Raw genomic sequence first — 20227 nt, 5'->3', positions numbered from 1 at the left:
TCAAGCTGGGAATGAAAAATGTAGCTGTGTTGCTTCCACATCAATAGACTAAAACAGCACAACAGCATTGCCATTCTAAGTGATTACCGGGAAATGACTTTGTGTTATATATTTGCCCCGTTTTTAGTAATCCAAGGTAAACAGACAGTGTAACATTAGACAACATTAATAATATGCAGTTGATGCTATGCTGCGTTTTTCTTTGCCATAGAGAGCTGTTCATTCATAGAGGTTTAAGCTAAGGGGCGATATTCAGGGTCAGTCCGCTGTTGACTTTAAATACCTCTGTTAGGTTGACTGTCAGTGTCTTGTTTCATCCACAATAGAGAAAACAGAACTGAGCACACTAACTGTTGTTGAGTCTGTCGGGTCCAGTTAAGAGTATCTTGTCTCTGCGTTTGACCACGTGCGGTAGCATGGCTGGTTAACACAAGACTCCATAACTTCCATCTCAGGGTCTACTTACCTGCTTTTCTAAGGATATCATTCACAGGTTTTTTTTTCCCATCCAAGAAGAAGAAAAGGTGTTTCTGATTATTTTTTTTAAACCCCATAATTGTGATCAAGTTCTGTCACTGGAATTCCCTTTTACCTCCTCTCAATGAAAAAAAAAAAAAATCACCGGACATCTACAGACTTGGGCTGAGCTGTGGGTTAGAGAGGTACGTTTGCCATTTACACTTTCCCTCTCCTCCCAACGTGTTCCACTGGGGGGAAAAATACTTTTTTTTCCAATGATATTTTTTCTATTCCTTCATGATGCTGTGTGTAGACCGAGACACACATAGGAAAATAGTTTGTTAATGTTTAATATCAAGTAAGACTGAAGAGGTAAATGTATAGTATATTTTAAAAAAGGACATTTGCATATATTTTTTTAAAACATACATTGTTCTCACGCCATGCTTGTTATTAAACATTTTGGAACAAATATGTGTATTTTGTGTTGGTTATTGTCTTTTTTAAGGTGCTTGTGTCACTATATTGATACTGCCTCATGGGAAATAACATAGATTTATTGTTGAATTCTGCAAATTTCACAACCCTTATAATGCAGTGTGTTGTTTTGTGTAACAGTGACAGGACTAGAATAAGAAATAAAAGCATTTTCCTGTTTTTTATGGTTTCATGTAGGAGTTATTCGTAACTGCCGTATAACTGCTTTGGTCTTCAGTTACAGCTAAGACCAGCACAGAATCTCAGGAAGTAACCACTATAACTGAGTTTTTGTCTGCTTTTGCTGTGCCACTGAATATTTCATGATGTATTGATCAGAAACAGCAATAATTTATGTGGCTGTAGTGCAACCGAGCAGCTTAGAAAATGCAATGTCTAAAAAGGCATGGAGTTTGATTGGGGTCGGGGGTCGAAATTCCTCATTCAGTCGATATGCTGCCTGAGCTGTTTCATATTTACGATCGATCGCTCAAATACGCCTGCGTACGGAGGAGAACTGCTTGGTCTGAAATGACAAGTCTCGTGGTAAAGCCAGACACATTTAGTGCAATGTAGTGCAAGGCACAATTCACACTCGTTGCCTGGTACTGAAATAGCCTCATGCTGATGAAGTGTGCACCACAATGTTTGAGTTTTTGTCCAGTTATGACTCCTGTTATGCAACATGGGAGCGCTCAGTCCGGAGGAACACCATCTCCCTAGAATTCGCATCTTGCTCTGTATGAGTATTTATGTATTTAGTCCTCATTAATAATAAGTATTTAGGAGAGTATATTTGTTACAAGAAAGAAATGAAGTCCTGTGAAATAATTTTTAATGTTGAATAGCATCTATATTCTGGTTGTGCTGGTGGTGGTGCATTGGGGGGAGGGTGACCCCCCCCCCCCCCCCAAAAGACCCCGCAAAGACTCCCCAAAAGAACAGCATGTACCCCATTTGGAAAACTAAAGTTGACCACTGGCTGCCAGATTCTCCTGGGAGAACAGAAACGACTCCATAATCTGACATATCCTGTGCAGAAACGTTGCTGCTGCTTGCTCCCTTGTTTTCTTATAGATAGATGTCCTTTAACAGGGCCATGTTGTGACGTTTATAGAGGTCTGTGTTGTCAATAGCAATTTTTCCATTCGTGTAGAAAATCATCAAAAGTGTCCCAGTCACAAATCTGTGTGAATATTTTCAAAAAGGTATCCTTGCATGGAGCTGCGTCTGAATCCATGTTGGCTGGCACGATCCGATTAAAATTTCTGCTAAATGAAAGGAATATAATCTACTCATCACTTAGTGTCACTGATGTCACTCAATGTCTGCAAGTTTCAGTTATGTCTGACATTTCATGGCTAAAATATCCAGCTTCTGCCTGGCGCACTCAGTTGATGACTGTCATTTTTCATAAAGCCTTTGACCCCTCTTCTATGTCTCTTCTGTCAGGTAGTATTTATGGTGCAGTTTTGCTTTGCTTTAGACAGCTGATGCTGCTTTGATATTAAAATCTCTATCAAAAATATCTTTAAAATTCCAGTTAGGTTTGTTTCTCTCTTGTTGCAGGGAAAAATAACATTTCTAGGACCCTGCTGATAAATGCTATGTCCTGGGGTGGACTTGCATTCATAATGTTTCCCTTTGTACAGCCAAATCCCATGAGATATTACAAATCTCTGCCTGCTTGTGCCACCCTCTCAGAACTAATGAAGACGCTCTTTTCCCCGAAGCTTATGAGAAATCCACAAATGTAATAAGGGCTTGAGTGATTTGTTTACATGGAATACAAGACTACAGGCAAGGTTTGTGGTTAGCATACATATTCTGACATTCTTTGGAATTACTCTGCTCTGATGAATAGCTGCTGGTAAAGGAAAAAGAACTGACTTTTTTGATACTGGACATGATATGTAGCAGTAAGCAATGGTTTTAAGATAAAAAAAAACACATACCGTTTCATTTTTTCCTGATGTCAAGAGTTTTTTTTTTTTTTTTTTTACAAGAGCAAACTTGCATTTATGTGGACCACAAATGATTGAATCCCCCCAAATGCATGTGTTCCATTGTGCAGAAACTTTGTTTAAAAAGAGCTTTGGCACAGATGTGAATAATTTCTAATCCTATTATTCTGCCTCACAGAAAAGCTATGGCTGTATTTTCATGCTTTAGACTGCTGGAAAGCAAACAGGGAGCTCTTTGTGCAGGCTGGTAAACATCTGAGAAATTGTGCTGGTGAATTCAATGGGAATGAGTTCAGCTTTCAAAAGATGGGCGGCAGGATTACTGATTCAGTTCGTGAGTGTGTCCTAACTAAAATCCCTACCTAAAGTCTTTGGATTTCTGAAATCTGAGCATTGCATTCTGATATAACATACTCCAGTGTTAGTAGATATTTCTCTGTTGGGGTAAAATAAAAGCTCCAGGTGTAATTATGCCATGAATTCAGAATATATGGGCAGCAGTGTAGCATAGAGGTAAGGAGCAGCGCTCGTAACTAAAAGGTTGCTGGTTCGGTTCCCCTCTGAGGCACAGTGGCTGTACCCTTGGGCAAGGTACCTAACCCGAAATGCCTTAGTGCAATATCTAGCTATGTAAATGGATAACGTAAAAACTGTAACCTTTGTAATCTGCTTTGGATAAGTGACAAAAAATGATAATAATGCAATGGAATACCCTCAGCACCTACTCTATTGAGCTAGAGGAAAGACAACAGCACAGGTAGAGAGCGAAGAAGTCCCTGTCCTATTTATCACAGCAAGAATATCTATTCAAGACAACAGTAGGTCATGTAGTCAGTGGCAAGGCTATACCACCCAAACAAGGAGATGAGATACACCATGTATTGTATTTACATGTACTAAAGTTTAAATAAAATCAATTACAACAAAATTGTTGAGGTTAAACATAGCCTACATATGATAATTACAAGCATTAAGACATATTAGAATTCTATTTGCTTTTTCCTACATGAACAGCCAGACATCCAAAAAGCAGTATGAAAGACACTAAGGCATTAGGTGCTTTCTTGGGGTGCTAGGTAGTGAGCAGATGAAGAAATGAAAGATTTACAACTAATATGGTTTGATGTATAATTAACACGATGTATATAGGCACCGGTAGAACAGAAGCATATGTAAGAAGGCAAGTATTAATTCATTCAATCATGTGAAGTGGACCTTTGCAGATGGTGTCAAATACTTTCATGTTATTTATCTCATATCATACTTCTATTAGGGCTGTTAGGACTACGCACATGATGTCATAACATGCACATGATGTCATAACACATGTCATAGCCAGTGTCAGACTGTACTGGATGGCAGACTGAAAAGGATAATGTCTTGTATAGTTCAAAAGAAATGTTTTAGAAATTTTTTTTAGAAAATTTTCAAAAAATACAGTGATTAACTGAAGGAAGCAACTGTTCCAGGCATAGAATTTACACAGCACAAAATTACACTGGGATTTATAAAGAACCTCATGAATATACAATGATTTCATACAGTCTTTTTTTGCTGGGTAGTTTGCTATTGATATCTTCACTGTGGAGCTATTCTAGACTACTAAATCCATTTTTTATTCCATAGCAAAATGTCAGCATCAAAAGAACCATTTGTGGAATAACCATGGACTGTTTGCACAGTAACTAAAGATCTCTAAGTGTGTAGTGACTGTGTACCCCCAAAAATGTTCACTTACAAGGTACCTCATCTAATTATGCAGGATAAAAGAATTTCACACCTTATTTTGAACCAAATACATCATTACGTCTTAATTTCAGGATAAACTGTGTAGTTTACCAGTGTAGAAAGCTGCAGAATCTTCTGTTTGACATGGATACTAGAATGGCTTTATAACAGTGTGAAACCTTAATACTCTAACCCTAAAGATGTAGCCTTGTACCTAGAAAGGGATGCTACAAACATGGCTTACACCAGTGCTGAACAACAAGCACAATACAGTCCTAATGGACAATTAAGGGCAAAAGCCATGGTCACAGTTACAAAAGACAGAATGACTAATCTCAGACTGGTCAATTAAGGAGTTACATTATTGGAATACTTGTCTAATTCTATTCTATTTTTAAATTCTACTCTATCCTAATTCTATTCTGATCCCTTGATTTCAGGAAAGCTGTTAAAATAGATGTGCTGGTAGCACACCCACCCCTGAGAAAGTAGCAGCTTGCTGGCAGGGTCCCAGTCTCCCCTAGAGTGGTACCTGCTGCACCCAGCAGACATGGTGCAAAATTAAAGCACAGAATATAAATGTAGAATATATAGACTGTGAATGACCACGTCTCCTCTAGGTCAGTACCCTGCTGCTACCCCACCCTTTCTTTTATCTGACCATGCAGTAATGCGGTTCTGCTTCTTTAATACAGCATTGACGGCTGTGTAACTGTTCTGTAAATCCTCTTCTTTGTGCCCAATGTCCTTTAGTCCATTTATCACAAACTAAAGAAAAGGATCAGAGAGAATAAAATCAGGCAAATGTTCGTAATGGTGGGCAGTAAAGTCAATTAATTATTCAATCAGCACTGTTGATGCGATCATGTTCATGAGAAGGAGGTAGCTACGTTTTATATTATTGTCAGTATATCAATGATGTGAGGTTCTGTGAAGTCACCTTGTCAAATCCCTCCTCAAACTCCAGTCTATTGTTGCAGTTCACAAACACCGCAGGGGCATTAATGGCTGATTTCAGATCTTTCCCAAACCACAGGTAATTCATGAGTGCCTGGGGAAAAGAGAGAGCGTTGAGGGACGTTGCCTTTTAGTGATACTTAGGATATTAATTGTTTGAGGGGTGGTCGTCATTGAGCGGCACTCACCATTGCTACCCTAGTGGTGATCATGTCACCCCCTGACCCCCCAATCAGCAGTGTCTCCTGCTTGGATTTAGAGTACAGCACACAAGGTGCGGTGGAGGAAGGGGGCTGCTCCCCTAAAAAAAAAAAAAAAAAAGTTACTTTGCAGTTAAACATGATTCACAACAAAACAGGAAGATTATGAGTGAAAGTCATTGCAAGGCATATAAAAGTACAACTTCATCTCACATTGGTAGTATGTAAAACAGAATCCAGAGTTTGCAGCGAGGCAAGTGCTTGAGGGGTCCTGTACTATTGTATCCATCTTGTAGTATTGTACTGTTTTATGGATACTATGATATAGTGACTGTGTGCTATATGGTAGTGTATATATTTGACCTTTTGAGCCTAGTTTCCAGTTAGCACTAGTTAACCTGTGGTAGTGCTTGAATGGCATTGTGCTCACACTCACTGGTCTGAAACCATTGCTCATTTAACTCGTATACACTTCTGTTCTCTTGTGCTGGAAGTGGCTCTGGATAGCAGTGTTTGCTACATGAATGTAATGTAATGTAAAGTAATGTGATCCTTAATTGCCATGTAGTAATCATACAGCTACATACATACATACATACACAGCCTGCCAAAAAAACCCTGCCGAACAGTACCAGGTGGATGCAAATGCTAATTCTTTATCAACAACCGTGTATAAATTCAGATTTAAACATAGCGTAAGCAGCTGTCCTAGCTCCCAAGTAGCTCAGTGGTCAAGGCGTTCGCTTTTAAAGCAAGCTGAGCTTTTCAGCCAAGGTTTGGGCCCGGTCGTGTCATCAGGTGACAATGACCAGGAATCCACAGGGGCAGAACAAATTGGTTTAGTTCCACCAGGGATACATTGGGTAGGAGGGTAGGGTGGCGAGGGTTTGTTCAACTCATTGCACACCAGTCAATCAGTCAATGACCCCCATTTGTCAATCAAGTGCCCACAGTCTGTATAAAAGTGTGCATTAATTTATTTTATCCAATGCAAGCTTGGCGTGGGGACTGTGAAATGAAAAGCATTACATTACTGGCGTTTAGCAGATGCTCTTATCCAGAGTGACTTATATCACTTACAGATTACTTTTACAGCTTTATCCATTCATACAGCTTTACCCTGACGCTCATTGCGCTGTTTGAAGTTGTTGAAGTTTGCCGTTTGAAGGTGTATCGTATTAGTTGCCCTATACGCTGTAGTTGTACAAATCTGATAGTGCTGTGTCCTCAAACAGACCTTGCTCTCAGCTGAGAACTGTCTCATTGTGGAACTGTACACATCCTGTCCCCGTACTGTCGCTATATTTACTGTATGCACTTTTGTACGTCGCTTTGGATAAAAGCGTCTGCTAAATAAATAAGTAAATGTAAACACAGCTGGATATTTACTAAGGCGATTGTGGGTTAAGTACCTTTCACAAGGGTACAACAGCAGTACCCCAGCAGCAAATCGAACCGGCAACCTTTCCGTCACAAGTCCTGCTCCTTAACCACTATGGTGCACTGCCGCACCACTTAAACATATTTAGCTACTCCATAAGTGTATTTTTCTTTTTGTTAATTATTAGAAATGCCATTACAGAATTACACAGTACTATAATGGACTACTTCAGTTTTACCTCCTTTACACAGTTCCAAACACTGAAAACATTTAGTTAGATTAACCAGTAGTATTATTAAAATGGCCAATGACAGATAGTCTAGGCACAGGAGCTGTGACAAGAAAAAAAGATGCTGAAATGTAACTGTAAATATGGACATTTTTATGTAGACATTTCAGTCTATTTTTTGCTGAATGCCAAAAAAGGGGACTGTGCTTTAGAGCAGTCCTTTTCTTTCCATTTTCTGAAGAAGTCAGTTTTTTTTTACTTTATTTCTTTCTTTCTTTATTTACTTATTTATTACAAGGCTACAAAACATACAAACAGCCAATGTGCAATATCTCATCAAGATTAATTGATCTGAAAATTTAATCTGCCGCCACGCTACAAATGGTGCATGGCAGCCTGTATGAGTGTCTGGGGCTTCATAGCTTTGGCTGATGTAATTTCCTGTCTTGTTACCGGGACAGATGTGATCCGCAAGCCCACAGAAATCAGCCAGTAGGTTGTTGAGGATGATTCCTGTTTTGGGAGAGTACACCTTGGACCCAAAGCTGTGGAGAGAGATCAGTTGAAATTGATCAGTCACTGATACTCAGGCGATCAACAGGCAGTACACAAAAGCATGGACCACTGAAATGGGTCTGTCAGACCTAACCTTCAGCACCCATCTCAAAGGGAGCAAATCTTCACACTAACGATATCACACTACAAATCACAGCTGACAAATGTGTTTTTAATCTTTTCATATTCTTACATTATCATTAATTCATATAAAGTCTCACAGCTCTTTATTGACAATTATTTGAAAGACTTAACCACTACCTTGAGTATTTGTGTAGTACAGGAATGTGTCAAATTAGAAACTAGCATAATTTCTAAAGTAGAAAAAATTGATTGACATCTTGGGAGTGAAAATCTGCTTTGAAAATTAATTTTTCAGTTTCCTCCTCAGTTATAACATTGTCAGCATTTGAAATTAAGTCAATCTCCAATCACCAGCAGAGAGTGTTAAACTGAACAGGAAACCAAAAATTCTTAAATAAAAATGTTTTAGGTTTCTTAGGCATAGGCATTTTATTCAAATATCAGACAGAGTTGAGAAATGTTTGGCTGCAGGTATCTCAGTAAAGAACAATGGAACAGTGACATCATCACATCAGAGGTGGCCCGTTGTGTATCATTGTTTCTGTTACTTAATTAGATGCACTTCTGTACTCTTACTTTCTAAGTTGATCTGGATAGAAGTGTCCAACAAATCACAAAATGTAACAAATGTAATGTAACTTTTCATTTAGCAATCGTCTGGGCTTGCTGTGATTGGTGGTGGAATGTTTTAAGCTTGAAGAGGCTGCCAGTCTTTCAAAATTAGGTCAAATGGTAATTCGAGCTATCTGTCCTTTGAGACACACACTCACGGGTCATTGATGGTACTGGTAACTGAAACTGCTGTGCCGTCCTCATCCAGAACCGATATATGTGTGGCCCCCACACTATCATTACATGTACTGAGCTTAAGTTCCTCATCCTGACAGCAATCGCTATCAGAGTAGTGGTTGTTGATGAAGATCCTTGCAAAATCTTCCAACGTCAATCTACGCGAGTTAACCTACGAAAAACGGAAAAACGACAAGCAGAAAAGTTTGACATCCTATGGTGAACAGAGTGGTTAAACAAAAAAAAACAAACTGTTTGTTCTTCAATTGGAAAAGAAAAAACTGAGCAAAATCTGTAGCAAAATCTTACCATACCTACCATACCTACCTTGAACTGTAAGTTGTGGTTCTGTCCCATTTGCAAGTTATTGACATTGTAAGTTACGGGCTGGCAGGGCATGCATTCCGCTTACCTCTACAGCATTTGTAGCAGAGCTGAAATTAGTAGCTTCTGTGAGTCCTGCATAACAGTCAGCAGGGTAACAGGTAGCAGAGCAGCTTCAGCAGTGATGTCACTCTCTGAGACTCGGGTAGCTAGTGTTGTTGCCGATGGAGCTGGGGGCAAATTGCCTTTAGCTCAACTGGTAACAACATTGGCAATCAGAATTTGGTTGCGCATTGAGAACAGGGGTTTGGATCTCATTTGTGGAGGTGCTGACCTCTTTCATGTTCGTTACACATAGAAATAGGGTGTTCCAAAGAAAACGTGCTGTATAGGCAAGCAGTGTGCATTGCATACCCGCTATCCCAAATAGCATACTGCATATTGGAAGTAGAGTTGCTAACTAAAAATCTACTTATAAACTAGCTATACAACTGCTGAATGTAGCTTAATCACTTTAGTTATTCTGATCTAGGAAATGTGAACTCTGGACACCTGCACAAGTGGCATGCACTAATATACCATGGTGCATGTTGTTAACTTTGTGTTCATCATCAATGTATTTCCTGTTAGGCAACAGCCCATTGTATGGAGTGTCTGCCATGTGTTCGATCCAGCTCATGTGAAAACCTACCCTGAACTTCGGAGACATGAAGTTGTAGTCACGGGTATACTTCCTCTGTCCATTGGCAAACTTGCAGGTGTTAACATAGCGGTGATGAGTCAGGGTCTTCTCACTTTCCTTTATTGAGTCTGAAAAGAAGTTGTAACATACTGAAATGAGAGAAGCATTCTGAGTCTGACATGGGAAGGCTGACTTTTCAGAAATAACACAGCACAGATTTACCCAATGAAATACAACATTACATAAGCATCATTAGCAATTATCTTAGCACCAAATAAGCCTTTCCTCTATTGCATAACAAGGGGAGTTCCAATCTAGTTGTAATCATTGGGCTTATCTATTCCTTCTTGATATCAGACAGTCTAAATATTTGTCCATGTTCAAAAAAAAATCCACCCCCCCCCCCCCCAAAAAAAAATACTCACATCCCTATAATTACTGTAGCTGTAGGCAACTAAATAATCTACTCAGATCCAGTTACTGTGTGTATCTAATTTTATCTAATTTACAAATTGTTATGTAGACATAACATAAAAGTGAGTCATCATTTTTATAGGCACCTTTCAATTTGTTGAGGTCAATAACCGGAAATCTTCTGATTTGAGACTTCTACGATCTTAACCGTCATAATCCATGTTTCTAATGAATCTCCTCTTTGTGTTACTTCCTTTTATACCTCTGAAAATCAGGAAGCCTTCTGAAAACCAAACAGTGGTTGGTTGTCTAGATTTGTTTTATTGCATGTTGTTTTCAAGATTTCTTAAATGAGAGTCCAATTTATGGATTAAATTAAATTAAATTAAATTAAATTAAATTTCTGGAATCATTATTTGTGAACAATCTGAATTTGCTTTTTGCATCATAAAGAGTCATGGGTAACATTTAAAAAAAAAGTAGGAAAAATAATACAATATGTACATAATTTCTATTATACCATGTTTTGTTTCTATTTTGTCAGTGGTATAAATAAATATGAAGCGCACTGTATAATATTATGGCCCAAATTTGAGCTTGCACCTTTAATAATTTCATTGAAGAAATCCATGAGATTTGATTTGACTCCTGAAGACACAAGCATGATCGTTCAACTTTTTATTGCAACAACCAGAGGATGGATTAAGAGAGATGAGGAGTGCAGTGAAGGGTGAATAACCTGCCATGTGAAGGACATTTCCTGTTGCATCAGCAGGTAGTTCTTTGAGAGCAGCAGAACACTGACCTTTCATGACGTTGAGGATGAATGGAATAAGAACGCCCCCTGATGGCGGTGAGGGGAAGTGCATTTTGTATTCCCCTATGGATACATTCCAGGCGTCTGTCACTTTGACCTTGAATGATTGCAGATCCTCCAAGGATAGTGTTCCACCTGCAAAGTAAAAGAGGAAACACCGGCATGTGTTGCAAAATCCCCGAGATGGTTAACGAGGGCTGAAATTCAACTGATTTGTTGCGTTCACGATACATATAAATGGAATTGCATTAAAGAAGTCATCATCAAAATGTACACACAGGTTTAAGGAAAAGATGGAATTGGCTAAAAGAATGTTGTACATTTTCACACAATGTTTCTGTCGTTTTTTTATCTGCATAAAATTTCATATCTAGTATTTGCATTTTATCTGTCCTTGTATTCAAAATTGATTGCACTTTAATGGTTTTATTGTAGTATTTTACATTTACAAAGTGAGCTGATCCAAAAGACAGAACCTCAGGATATGAATCCTTATGGTTTTTTGCTTGTGTTTACCCCACCTCAATTGTAAGTCGCTTTGGATAAAGGTGTCTGCAAAATACATAAATGTAAATGTAAATATAAATGTAAATATCGTTCAGCATCATTACTTGCATCCTTTATATCCTGAATAAGGTCTTCTGCTATTCTCCCATTATAGAAAGCATCAGGCCCATCTTCTGCAATGATTTCCAGAGTTTTTGCAAGCTCCTCATACTTCACTGTGCCTTTCAGTAGTGACCCATTTTCATTGTAAAACAGCTTACTGTAAGACAGGTCACAATAATTATTTCATTGACTCATCCATCCAGCTCACAATCACAGTTTAGTCAGAGCTACAGTATATCTCAAATTCATATTCATCAAGCATCTGAAAATTACTCCTAAGACTCCTGCTAAAAAAAGTCCTACCTCAGAGTAGGCAATGGAGTTTATTCATGATGTTTCCTACTAGTACTCTAAGCTGAGAGTAAGACTATTTCCTACAAGCACATCTGAGTTGATTTTCACAACTTGTGAATGGTTTAATGAGGGATACAACTCAACAGATGTGCAGATGTGCACAAAAAAGAAAAAAAAAAACTAAAAGAATGTTGTAATTTTTACATGTTTCTGTCATTGTTGTGTCTACATAGCATTACTTAGCTAGAATTTGCATGTTATCATGCTAATTGATATAAGTGATGAGTGAATTGATCTACAAGACAGAACTTAAGGATATCATTCTGCATCAGTCTTTTTCATAGTATATATTCTGCAGAAGGTCTTCTGTTTTTCCCCCGTTAAAGATAACATCAGGTCCATCTTTTTCCAATGATTTTAAATGTGTCTGCCAGATTTGTGCGCATCACTGTGTCTGTGGCTATCAGCATTTTTAATTGTAACACAGCCAGAGATGGGCAAAAATTCATCAAAATGTATTTTCACATATATTGCAAAAAGCCCACGATAAATGTATCAAAATAAACTACTAACTAATGGTATAAAATAAATATATCAAAATAAAATACAGTAGTTTTTATCTTGAAAATACAAAAATACATTTATCAGGCAGAAAGACTTCAAAGACACGTCAAAAGACGTCAAAGAGACTTCACAGAAAAATGATTGGTCTATCATGGGGGGAATGACAGGGTGAAATCTGAGTATTTTGAAAATATAAAAATTTCTCTCTGACGTATCATGATACAAATTACATAGTTTTTCCAAGCCCTATGAAAAAAAACACAAAATTTTTTAAAATAAATATTGCAAATAAATGTAATAGAAGTACTGCCCATCCCTGAAAAAAACCTACTGTCACTCACCCATTCAACTCACTATCACACTCCACAAAGAAAGAGCTATATCTATGATTTCAGGCCTTCAGCTAAAGACAAGACCCTTCCGCCTGCGAGCTTCCATATATAATAATGTTCTGAACTTAGATAATAACATTATATAGTAGGAAACTGCGAAAGAGAAGCAACAATGTATCAGTGTCCTTACTCCATGTGTACTGTACCTAATTTATCTACAGTATGCAATTTTATCCACTCTTACAGTGTGGAATATCAGAGAATCCAACATTAGAATCTATTATTCATTTTATAAATACATATTATCAAATTAATATTAAGTAGTATTTAATGATAATCACACTGCATTGAGATAGGTGAGTAACACCAGATATCTCTACCATATTCTACGGATTCTACGAAGATTCTACGAACTCCATCACTGCTGCATTAGCACTGGAAAACAAGCATGGGTGTCTCAGTACCATAGTGGTGCTGCATCAATAGATGGACAGTGCTCCTTAAGATGGATTCCTAGGAAGCGGGAAACTTTGACACCCTCTTTGGCCAGTTTTATGGCAGGCTGGAACAGGTCAGAAAACTTCAGTTTCCCATATAGCCTGTGTGCCTCTTCATACCCACGGATCTCCCCAGGGATGCCAATCCACTGGCCACCTGCAGGGGGAGACAGAGAAACATGCCAGCCTGCCGCATGGTAACACAAGCACAATGCTACAAATGCACCAAAGGGCGCACATGACGGTTCACTTATGTGCTTTGTATCTTATGGCTTGTTCTTGCTCAATAAGGCTTAATGATGGGCATTGCAGGCACTGTTTTCATCTGGGTCTAACCCTTCCTGTCTGGCACCAGATAGCCTAGGGAGGGGCTATATCAGCCTCTCATCATTTTCTATGACAGTCCTCCAGGGGTGTGTGCTCTCTGTCCATGAGATTATTTAACTATAATTTAATCTCATAGTTTCTGGTAACACTCCCCTATATCCCTCGGTGGAATGAAGGCAATTTGTTCCTCCACTATGGACTCCTGACTGATATTGACTGATGACACAGTTGGTATCAAACCTGAGCCATAGTACTCAACCTTGCATCTTTGACAGCAAGTGCTTTTACCACTTGAGCCACTTGGGGAAAGCAACACTTTTCTAATGTAGCTAACACTGAGGATTTTCTCGAGGGGAGAAAAAGATCCCATCAGTCTTTTTAGGTTAAGGTTAATTAAATTAAGATTTCCTTTGTCTCCTCCTTTCCTTTGTCCCTTAAATGGCAAGTTTGATCAAAATGGTAGACCTAAGACAGTTGAAACCTAAACCACAGTAATTACACTGAATGTTCCTGTAAGATTTGCTAACATTTCCAAATTAAGTTGAGACCAAAGTATGTGAAGCATTGATTGATTTGAAATGGGATGACCATTTTTTATATATGAATGAGTCCATTTTCAGAAGCAATCTGCTTTAGTGAAATTTGCAGGGAGATTCAAAAATGATTTTGTACACAATATAGCACAGGTGAGGTCTAATATCCATGTGTTCTTTTCATGTTTTACAGATTCTTATTTCTATAAGTCCAGTATAATTTTAAACAGGAAAGGCTTTTGCACTACCTGTCCTGTCCTTTCCTGAACAATGCTCCATCAAGTTGCGTTTATAAACCTGAGGGACAGTCGCTCTTGCATTGATGATCTTGACCTTGCCTAGAAAAAGGGTAATATAGTGTAGATTGACGTGATCTACAGGAGAATTTTTTGTTTGTTTTGCTTTAAGCACCCACTGGACAATGCACTTCAATGTCACACATGAGATAACTAGACGAGGAAGAAAAGTATAACAGAATCTGGTTAATAAACTATTATCATTCTACTTATTTAATGGTGAGGGTGTGGGGAATGGAGAGACTAATATGGTGGGTAACATTTTCCCTCCTAAAAATTGTTCTGCCTGTTTAGACTACAGAACCACAAAAATTAGAAATGAGTGCACAATGGGTGCAGCACAGTATTTAAAGAGTTGGGCTGGGTCTGTGACAGCAAGATCCCCTGTTCCATTCCCAGGTGGGCAGCTGACCCCTAGATCATGGTGCGTAAACTGGATGGTACCTGCAAATACCTGATATCTGATACTTAAAAGTGTGAGCTCTGCAAGTTAAGCTGAATAAGGGCATCTGCCATGCAAATAATATAATGGCACCAAACATTTATCCTGAGAGCTGTGGGTTAAAATCTCATGTATTTTTGAGCAGGGCACTTAACCTCTACCTGCTGAGGTATTTCTAAACTGTATATATAGAATGTGCAGTATATGAGGGCCCCATATTGGCTCAGCTGGAATCCAGACTGAACTGTATAGCCCAGGTCAAAAACCTTTAGAGTCATCTGATGACAATGACCGGGAGCCCACAGTGGTGCAGGCAATTGTTAATTTGGCCACGGTTTCCTTTTCCCATCCAGGCCTTAACTCATCCAGGTAGACTGGATGGGTTAAGGCCTTTTGTAGTTACGTGGTTTTCATGCACACGTTTATAAATTTTACGTTTATAAATTAAATGTACACGGTCATACATGTAATAGTTTGGAACATCTCCTAGGGAACAGGGAACTGAATAAGCATACATTACATCTCCAAGTATAACAGAGGATACGCAGTTTACATCACTATTGAGTTACGTGTGTATTGTGAGGGAGTTCAGAGGAATAATATGGCATGGAGGGCCAAAGGATAATGGGTTTTTATAGACTGTGTGCATCTCTGAAGGTACATGAGAACAGGTTAACACTGGAAAACATCTTACCACTCTTCTCCATCACAGTGAATATCACCCCACCACCAAGGCCCATGCTCTGTGGGTGGACGACAGAGACACACAGAAGAGCTGCTATGGCAGCATCCACTGCCGACCCCCCGTTCTGCAGAATATCCCTGCATTGAGGAGAGGAAACCATGAAAAAAAAACATTCAAAATGAATGCAGACCATGTTGACGATACGATTTGGAGTTATGTCTCAGATACATATTTCCATAACTAAAGCATGAAAGCACACAGCATACAGTAAAATTACCCATATGCTACCCAATATTTTCTAACTTCAAGTGGCAGACTTTTGCAAATGTTTATATACCAGGTTTGATTTGCACATGTAGTTAACATGGCATTTGTGCAACACAAGTGTTCAAGACTACAGCGTAAATATGCAATCCAAATCATTACATCAGTTGGCATAAAAGAACAAACATACAAAACCAAAGCACACATTTCACTGAAAGTGACTATTAAACAGAATTTCACGCCCACACAACAGGACATTGGATACTCTCGTAGTCACACCCTGTTGACATTTCTTTGGCATACCTTGGTTGTTCAGATGATATGGTGATTAAGTTATGAAAAACAGGCCAAGTATACGCAGACATACATACACATGCTGAATGAAATCAGTGACCAGCAAGTATGGGTGGCAGTGTAGCATAGTGGTTAAAGAGCAGGACCCCTTATTGAAAGGTTGCTGGTTTGATTCCACGCTGGGGCACTGCTGTTGTACTTGGTTTAATAGATTTCCCACAGTGGATTGTAAATTGAAGGAGGTAGCAAACCTGAACTTTTGTTTGGCAACACAAACAAAAGACAGTAACAATACTTCATATCAAGGTTGAAGGTAATAATACTGAGTTGTTACTGTATACCGAATGCTGAATAATAAAAAAAAAAAACTACAGTTGAAATTTGTATTCCATACTTTTGCAAGGATGGTAAGTCATTGCAATTCAGTGTTTTTTGTGAGTGTGTTTTTTTTCTGCCTGTGTGCCAGTGCCTAATGGTTTAATTATTTCAGATGCACAAAAAAATCTTTGAATTGATCGTTCAACAAAAATAAGTTGGTCATTGGGTCATCAGATGCCTTCAGAATATTTACTGTATAGACTCTCTACCAAGGAAATTGCAAATCTCCATTTACCACATGCTGCACAGACAGACATCCCTCACTTAAGACAATGACAGTACCGAGAAGTAGCAGTAGCTGAAGCTGCTAGTGGGTGTTCCTTACTGAAAGTGGCAAATATGAAAAACATGTAACTTGCATTTATTTCATACATAATTTCTTGCACCAGCAACTTTTAATCATGTCAGAAACAAATTGAAACAATTATTTCCAAATTTGCAGTGGCAACACACCTCACAAATTTTCATGATTGTTATTGCAGACTCACCTTCCAATTTCTGAACAAACTTCTGATTCTGTAGCCACTGCACCATGTTTGAAGGCTTTCTCGGGACAAGGTTGGTTGGTAGCTCTGACAAAAATGATCAGAAACGGGATCAGCAATGTGCAGATCTCATGACAGGGTCTCCTTCCCTTTGCCCATACTGTGATAGAAAGTGCATTTTTGTAACGCCTTTCACTTAGGTCCAATAAATTTATCCTGATTTATCGTCTGTTTGGTCCATGTAGTAACGTTTTACCATGTCACACAAGATGCTATGTCAGAGACAACTAGTTGCTACTTTACAGATTATAGTGGTTGCGGTAACTTCAGAACGATAGAAATTAGTGTAAGATTGACATGTAGTGACATTAGGGTATGTGCTATAGTAGATATGTGTAAAAAAAATCAGTCAATAAAAATATGAGGCTATTTTTATATGATTGAGCAACAGAGTTCAGTTGCAAGTGGCAGAGCTGACAAGTTATGAAAACTATTAGGTCTCATGTTGTTGTGCTCTGTCATTAATTTGCTTTAAAAACCTTTCTTTTTTTAGCAAAAAAAAAAACACAGTCTTGTTTTTAGCAAGCTATTTGTAGCTGTTTGTAACTTCCAAGTCCACAATTAATCTATCTGACCAACCGTTTTATTATGCAGTAATTAGCTTGCTAGTTCATTTCCAACTTAACAGGTTTGATAAATTTTAGCTGCAAGTCATTTTAACGGTTAATCTTCCTCTCCTGATATCAGCAATAACTTTGTTGAATGCACAATGTGAATAATTACTACCCTTGAGTAGAACTAGCGGCCATAACTGCTAATGGCTGCTCCTTACTGAAACAGGTGAACTTCAGCACAAGGTTCAAGAACATTAGTAGTTCAGAGGTGTCCAGTTTACAATGAACCGCTTTTGTAAGGATGGTAATTCTTGGTGCATGGGAAAATAACACTCAACTTCTAACAGCCTGGATTACAATGGGCCTGTCTGGAATGAGCTGAGTCATAAAATCTGGGACTGCCAGTATGTTCTTACACACCTACAAAACCTATGGTTAAACTAACTCCTTAGAGGTTACAAAACCTCCATGAATTGTATTTGAAAATGTTGTGTTTAAAAGGATGTTTGTTTCCACTAATGCTGAAGCTAGAAGCATGACTTCTCACCTGATTATTTAACTTTATGCATACCTTAAGTGCATACCATTTATTTCATGCTCAAGTTCTTGCGCTGACAACCTTTAATCATGTGGAAACCACAGCGATTCTTCCCAAATGCTGCAGTACCAGCTCAGTACAATTGTGTCATTTTTCACAATTATTTCAATTACTTACTCTCCACTTTGTTTTGAACCTGCAGCCTCCTGTGTGACTTTTTCCATGGGGTGCCTTTGGAAAGCAAATATCAGTGGAAAAATAACAATGATCAAAAAGAAAAAAAAATATATATAGGATGGACAAATTATGTACAAAATATCAAAGTTAAAATAACCTTCATATTTTTGAATATGTATCAGTATTTGGCTTAATCCTTTAATATATTTTCGAATCCTTACAACATTACTTTTAACATTGTGCAACTACAAATATGCACTTAATATTTTTAATCATGTGGAAAACACAGCGAAACAATTCTTCCCAAATACTGCAGTGGCAACTCACGGTACATTTGTGTCATTTTTCACAATTATTTCAGACTTACTCTCCACTTTGTTTTGAACCTGTAGCTTCCTGTGTGACGTTTTCCATGGGGTGCCTTTGGAAAGCAAATATCAATGGAAAAATAACAATGATCAAAAAGATCGTATATGCTTTCGCATATATATATATATATATATATATATATATATATATATATATATATATATATATATATTCATTTACATATAAGCATTTGTAGATTGACAAAATATTCACAATTATTTCAGACTTACTCTCCACTTTGTTTTGAACCTGCAGCCTCCTCATCCTGCCTTTGGGGAACAGATAAAATAACAATGATCACTATTATCATAATTATGCTTACACATTTGCAAACCTGAGTCTTGGTTATGGCCATGCTGTGTTGGAGTGCCTGTCTGTGCTGTGACCAGATTAGTTTGTAATGAAAGCAAAAGGTACTCTGCACCCTTTTAAAGCAGGTATTTGTTTTGATGTCAAACATTCTTCAGTGAATACTTTGCCGATGGATGCATCATCATCATTGAATGTTTGTACTTGATGCATATCAAACTGCGAAGGGGAGAGTAGGAGGTTGTTTTGGCTTGTGAATTAAATACTGAAAAATTGCTTCATGACTGTGCAGGTTGTTTTAATGTGTATTGCCTATATGTGTAAGTGAGTGATGTAACAATGCTGAGAACGTAAGAATGTGATGCTCATAATCCTGCCAGGTGGATCAGATGGTGGTGAAACCTGGACAAACGCAGGAATTGACTGCATACTCTAACTGTGTTCAGGTGAACATTAAAAAATGTTTAATTTCCTTTGGGTGAATAAGAGCAATATTGGTTTTAATTTCATGCTTGTGTGTAGGGTCTGTAGCTGTATTTTATATGGGGAGATAAAAAAAAAATGTGTTATGGGGTACAGACCCTTTCTCAGGTATTGGTTAAGTATAGGCATTATGAATTGGTGTTATGAAATATTATTTTTGCTGAGCATATGCTCTTATCTTGAGTGACCTACACAATTCATAATTTGTACACATTATGCATTTACAGGTCTGCATATTTTCACAAGTAGTTTGTGTTAAGGTACAAAAGCAGTGGCCCATCTAGGAATCAAGCCAGTAACCTTTGGATTATAAATATTGCTTTTTAGCATGTTACACATTCACTGGTACTGGTTCACTGGTAATCATAATCATGTGCTATCTCTCTATACTCTGCCATCTGTTTCCTTTATGTCTGGTAAACAATGGTAACAGACCTTGGACAGCCATGTAGTTGCACCCTGCTGGTATTTCTTTAGCAAGACTTCTTTGTTCAGATGATATGGTGATTAAGCTGTGAAATACCGGCCAAGTATGCACAGACATACATACACATGCTGAATGAAATCATTGACTGGTAAGTATGTAAAATGTGATATTTAGTAATACAGATGTGCAATAGGAGTGGTCCTCTTGAGTCTTCCTATCAGCATAAAATGGTACAGCAACTGTATGGACT

At 38.1% G+C, this 20227-nt stretch overlaps 1 protein-coding gene across 1 annotated transcript; it reads right to left on the bottom strand.

The window, feature by feature from the left end:
• Positions 1-5249: 5249 nt before the first annotated feature.
• Positions 5250-18732, bottom strand: LOC118776081 (glutathione hydrolase 5 proenzyme-like). The gene is made up of 13 exons (XM_036526159.1): positions 18722-18732; positions 17064-17147; positions 15649-15776; positions 14465-14554; positions 13324-13513; positions 11672-11826; positions 11049-11195; positions 9839-9957; positions 8805-8995; positions 7849-7940; positions 5774-5886; positions 5569-5679; positions 5250-5396 (listed from the first exon to the last, which is right to left on the bottom strand). Exons 1-13 carry the CDS (start codon positions 18730-18732, stop codon positions 5250-5252), a joined length of 1578 nt encoding a protein of 525 aa, XP_036382052.1.
• Positions 18733-20227: the final 1495 nt, after the last annotated feature.

The sequence above is a fragment of the Megalops cyprinoides genome, chromosome 4, assembly GCF_013368585.1.
Source record: "Megalops cyprinoides isolate fMegCyp1 chromosome 4, fMegCyp1.pri, whole genome shotgun sequence".
NCBI classification, from domain to species: domain Eukaryota; kingdom Metazoa; phylum Chordata; class Actinopteri; order Elopiformes; family Megalopidae; genus Megalops; species Megalops cyprinoides.
This window is presented reverse-complemented; position numbering and strand designations above follow the sequence as displayed.

What these genes read in the sequence shown, in the direction of transcription:
- LOC118776081 (XM_036526159.1), bottom strand. An exon ending in GTTTGTTCAGAAATTGGAAG is followed by an intron (nt 15,777 to 17,063) that starts GTGAGTCTGCAA and finishes TCCTCAATGCAG; the next exon opens with GGATATTCTGCAGAACGGGG. An exon ending in ATTGATGCAGCACCACTATG is followed by an intron (nt 11,827 to 13,323) that starts GTACTGAGACAC and finishes CCTGTCTTACAG; the next exon opens with TAAGCTGTTTTACAATGAAA.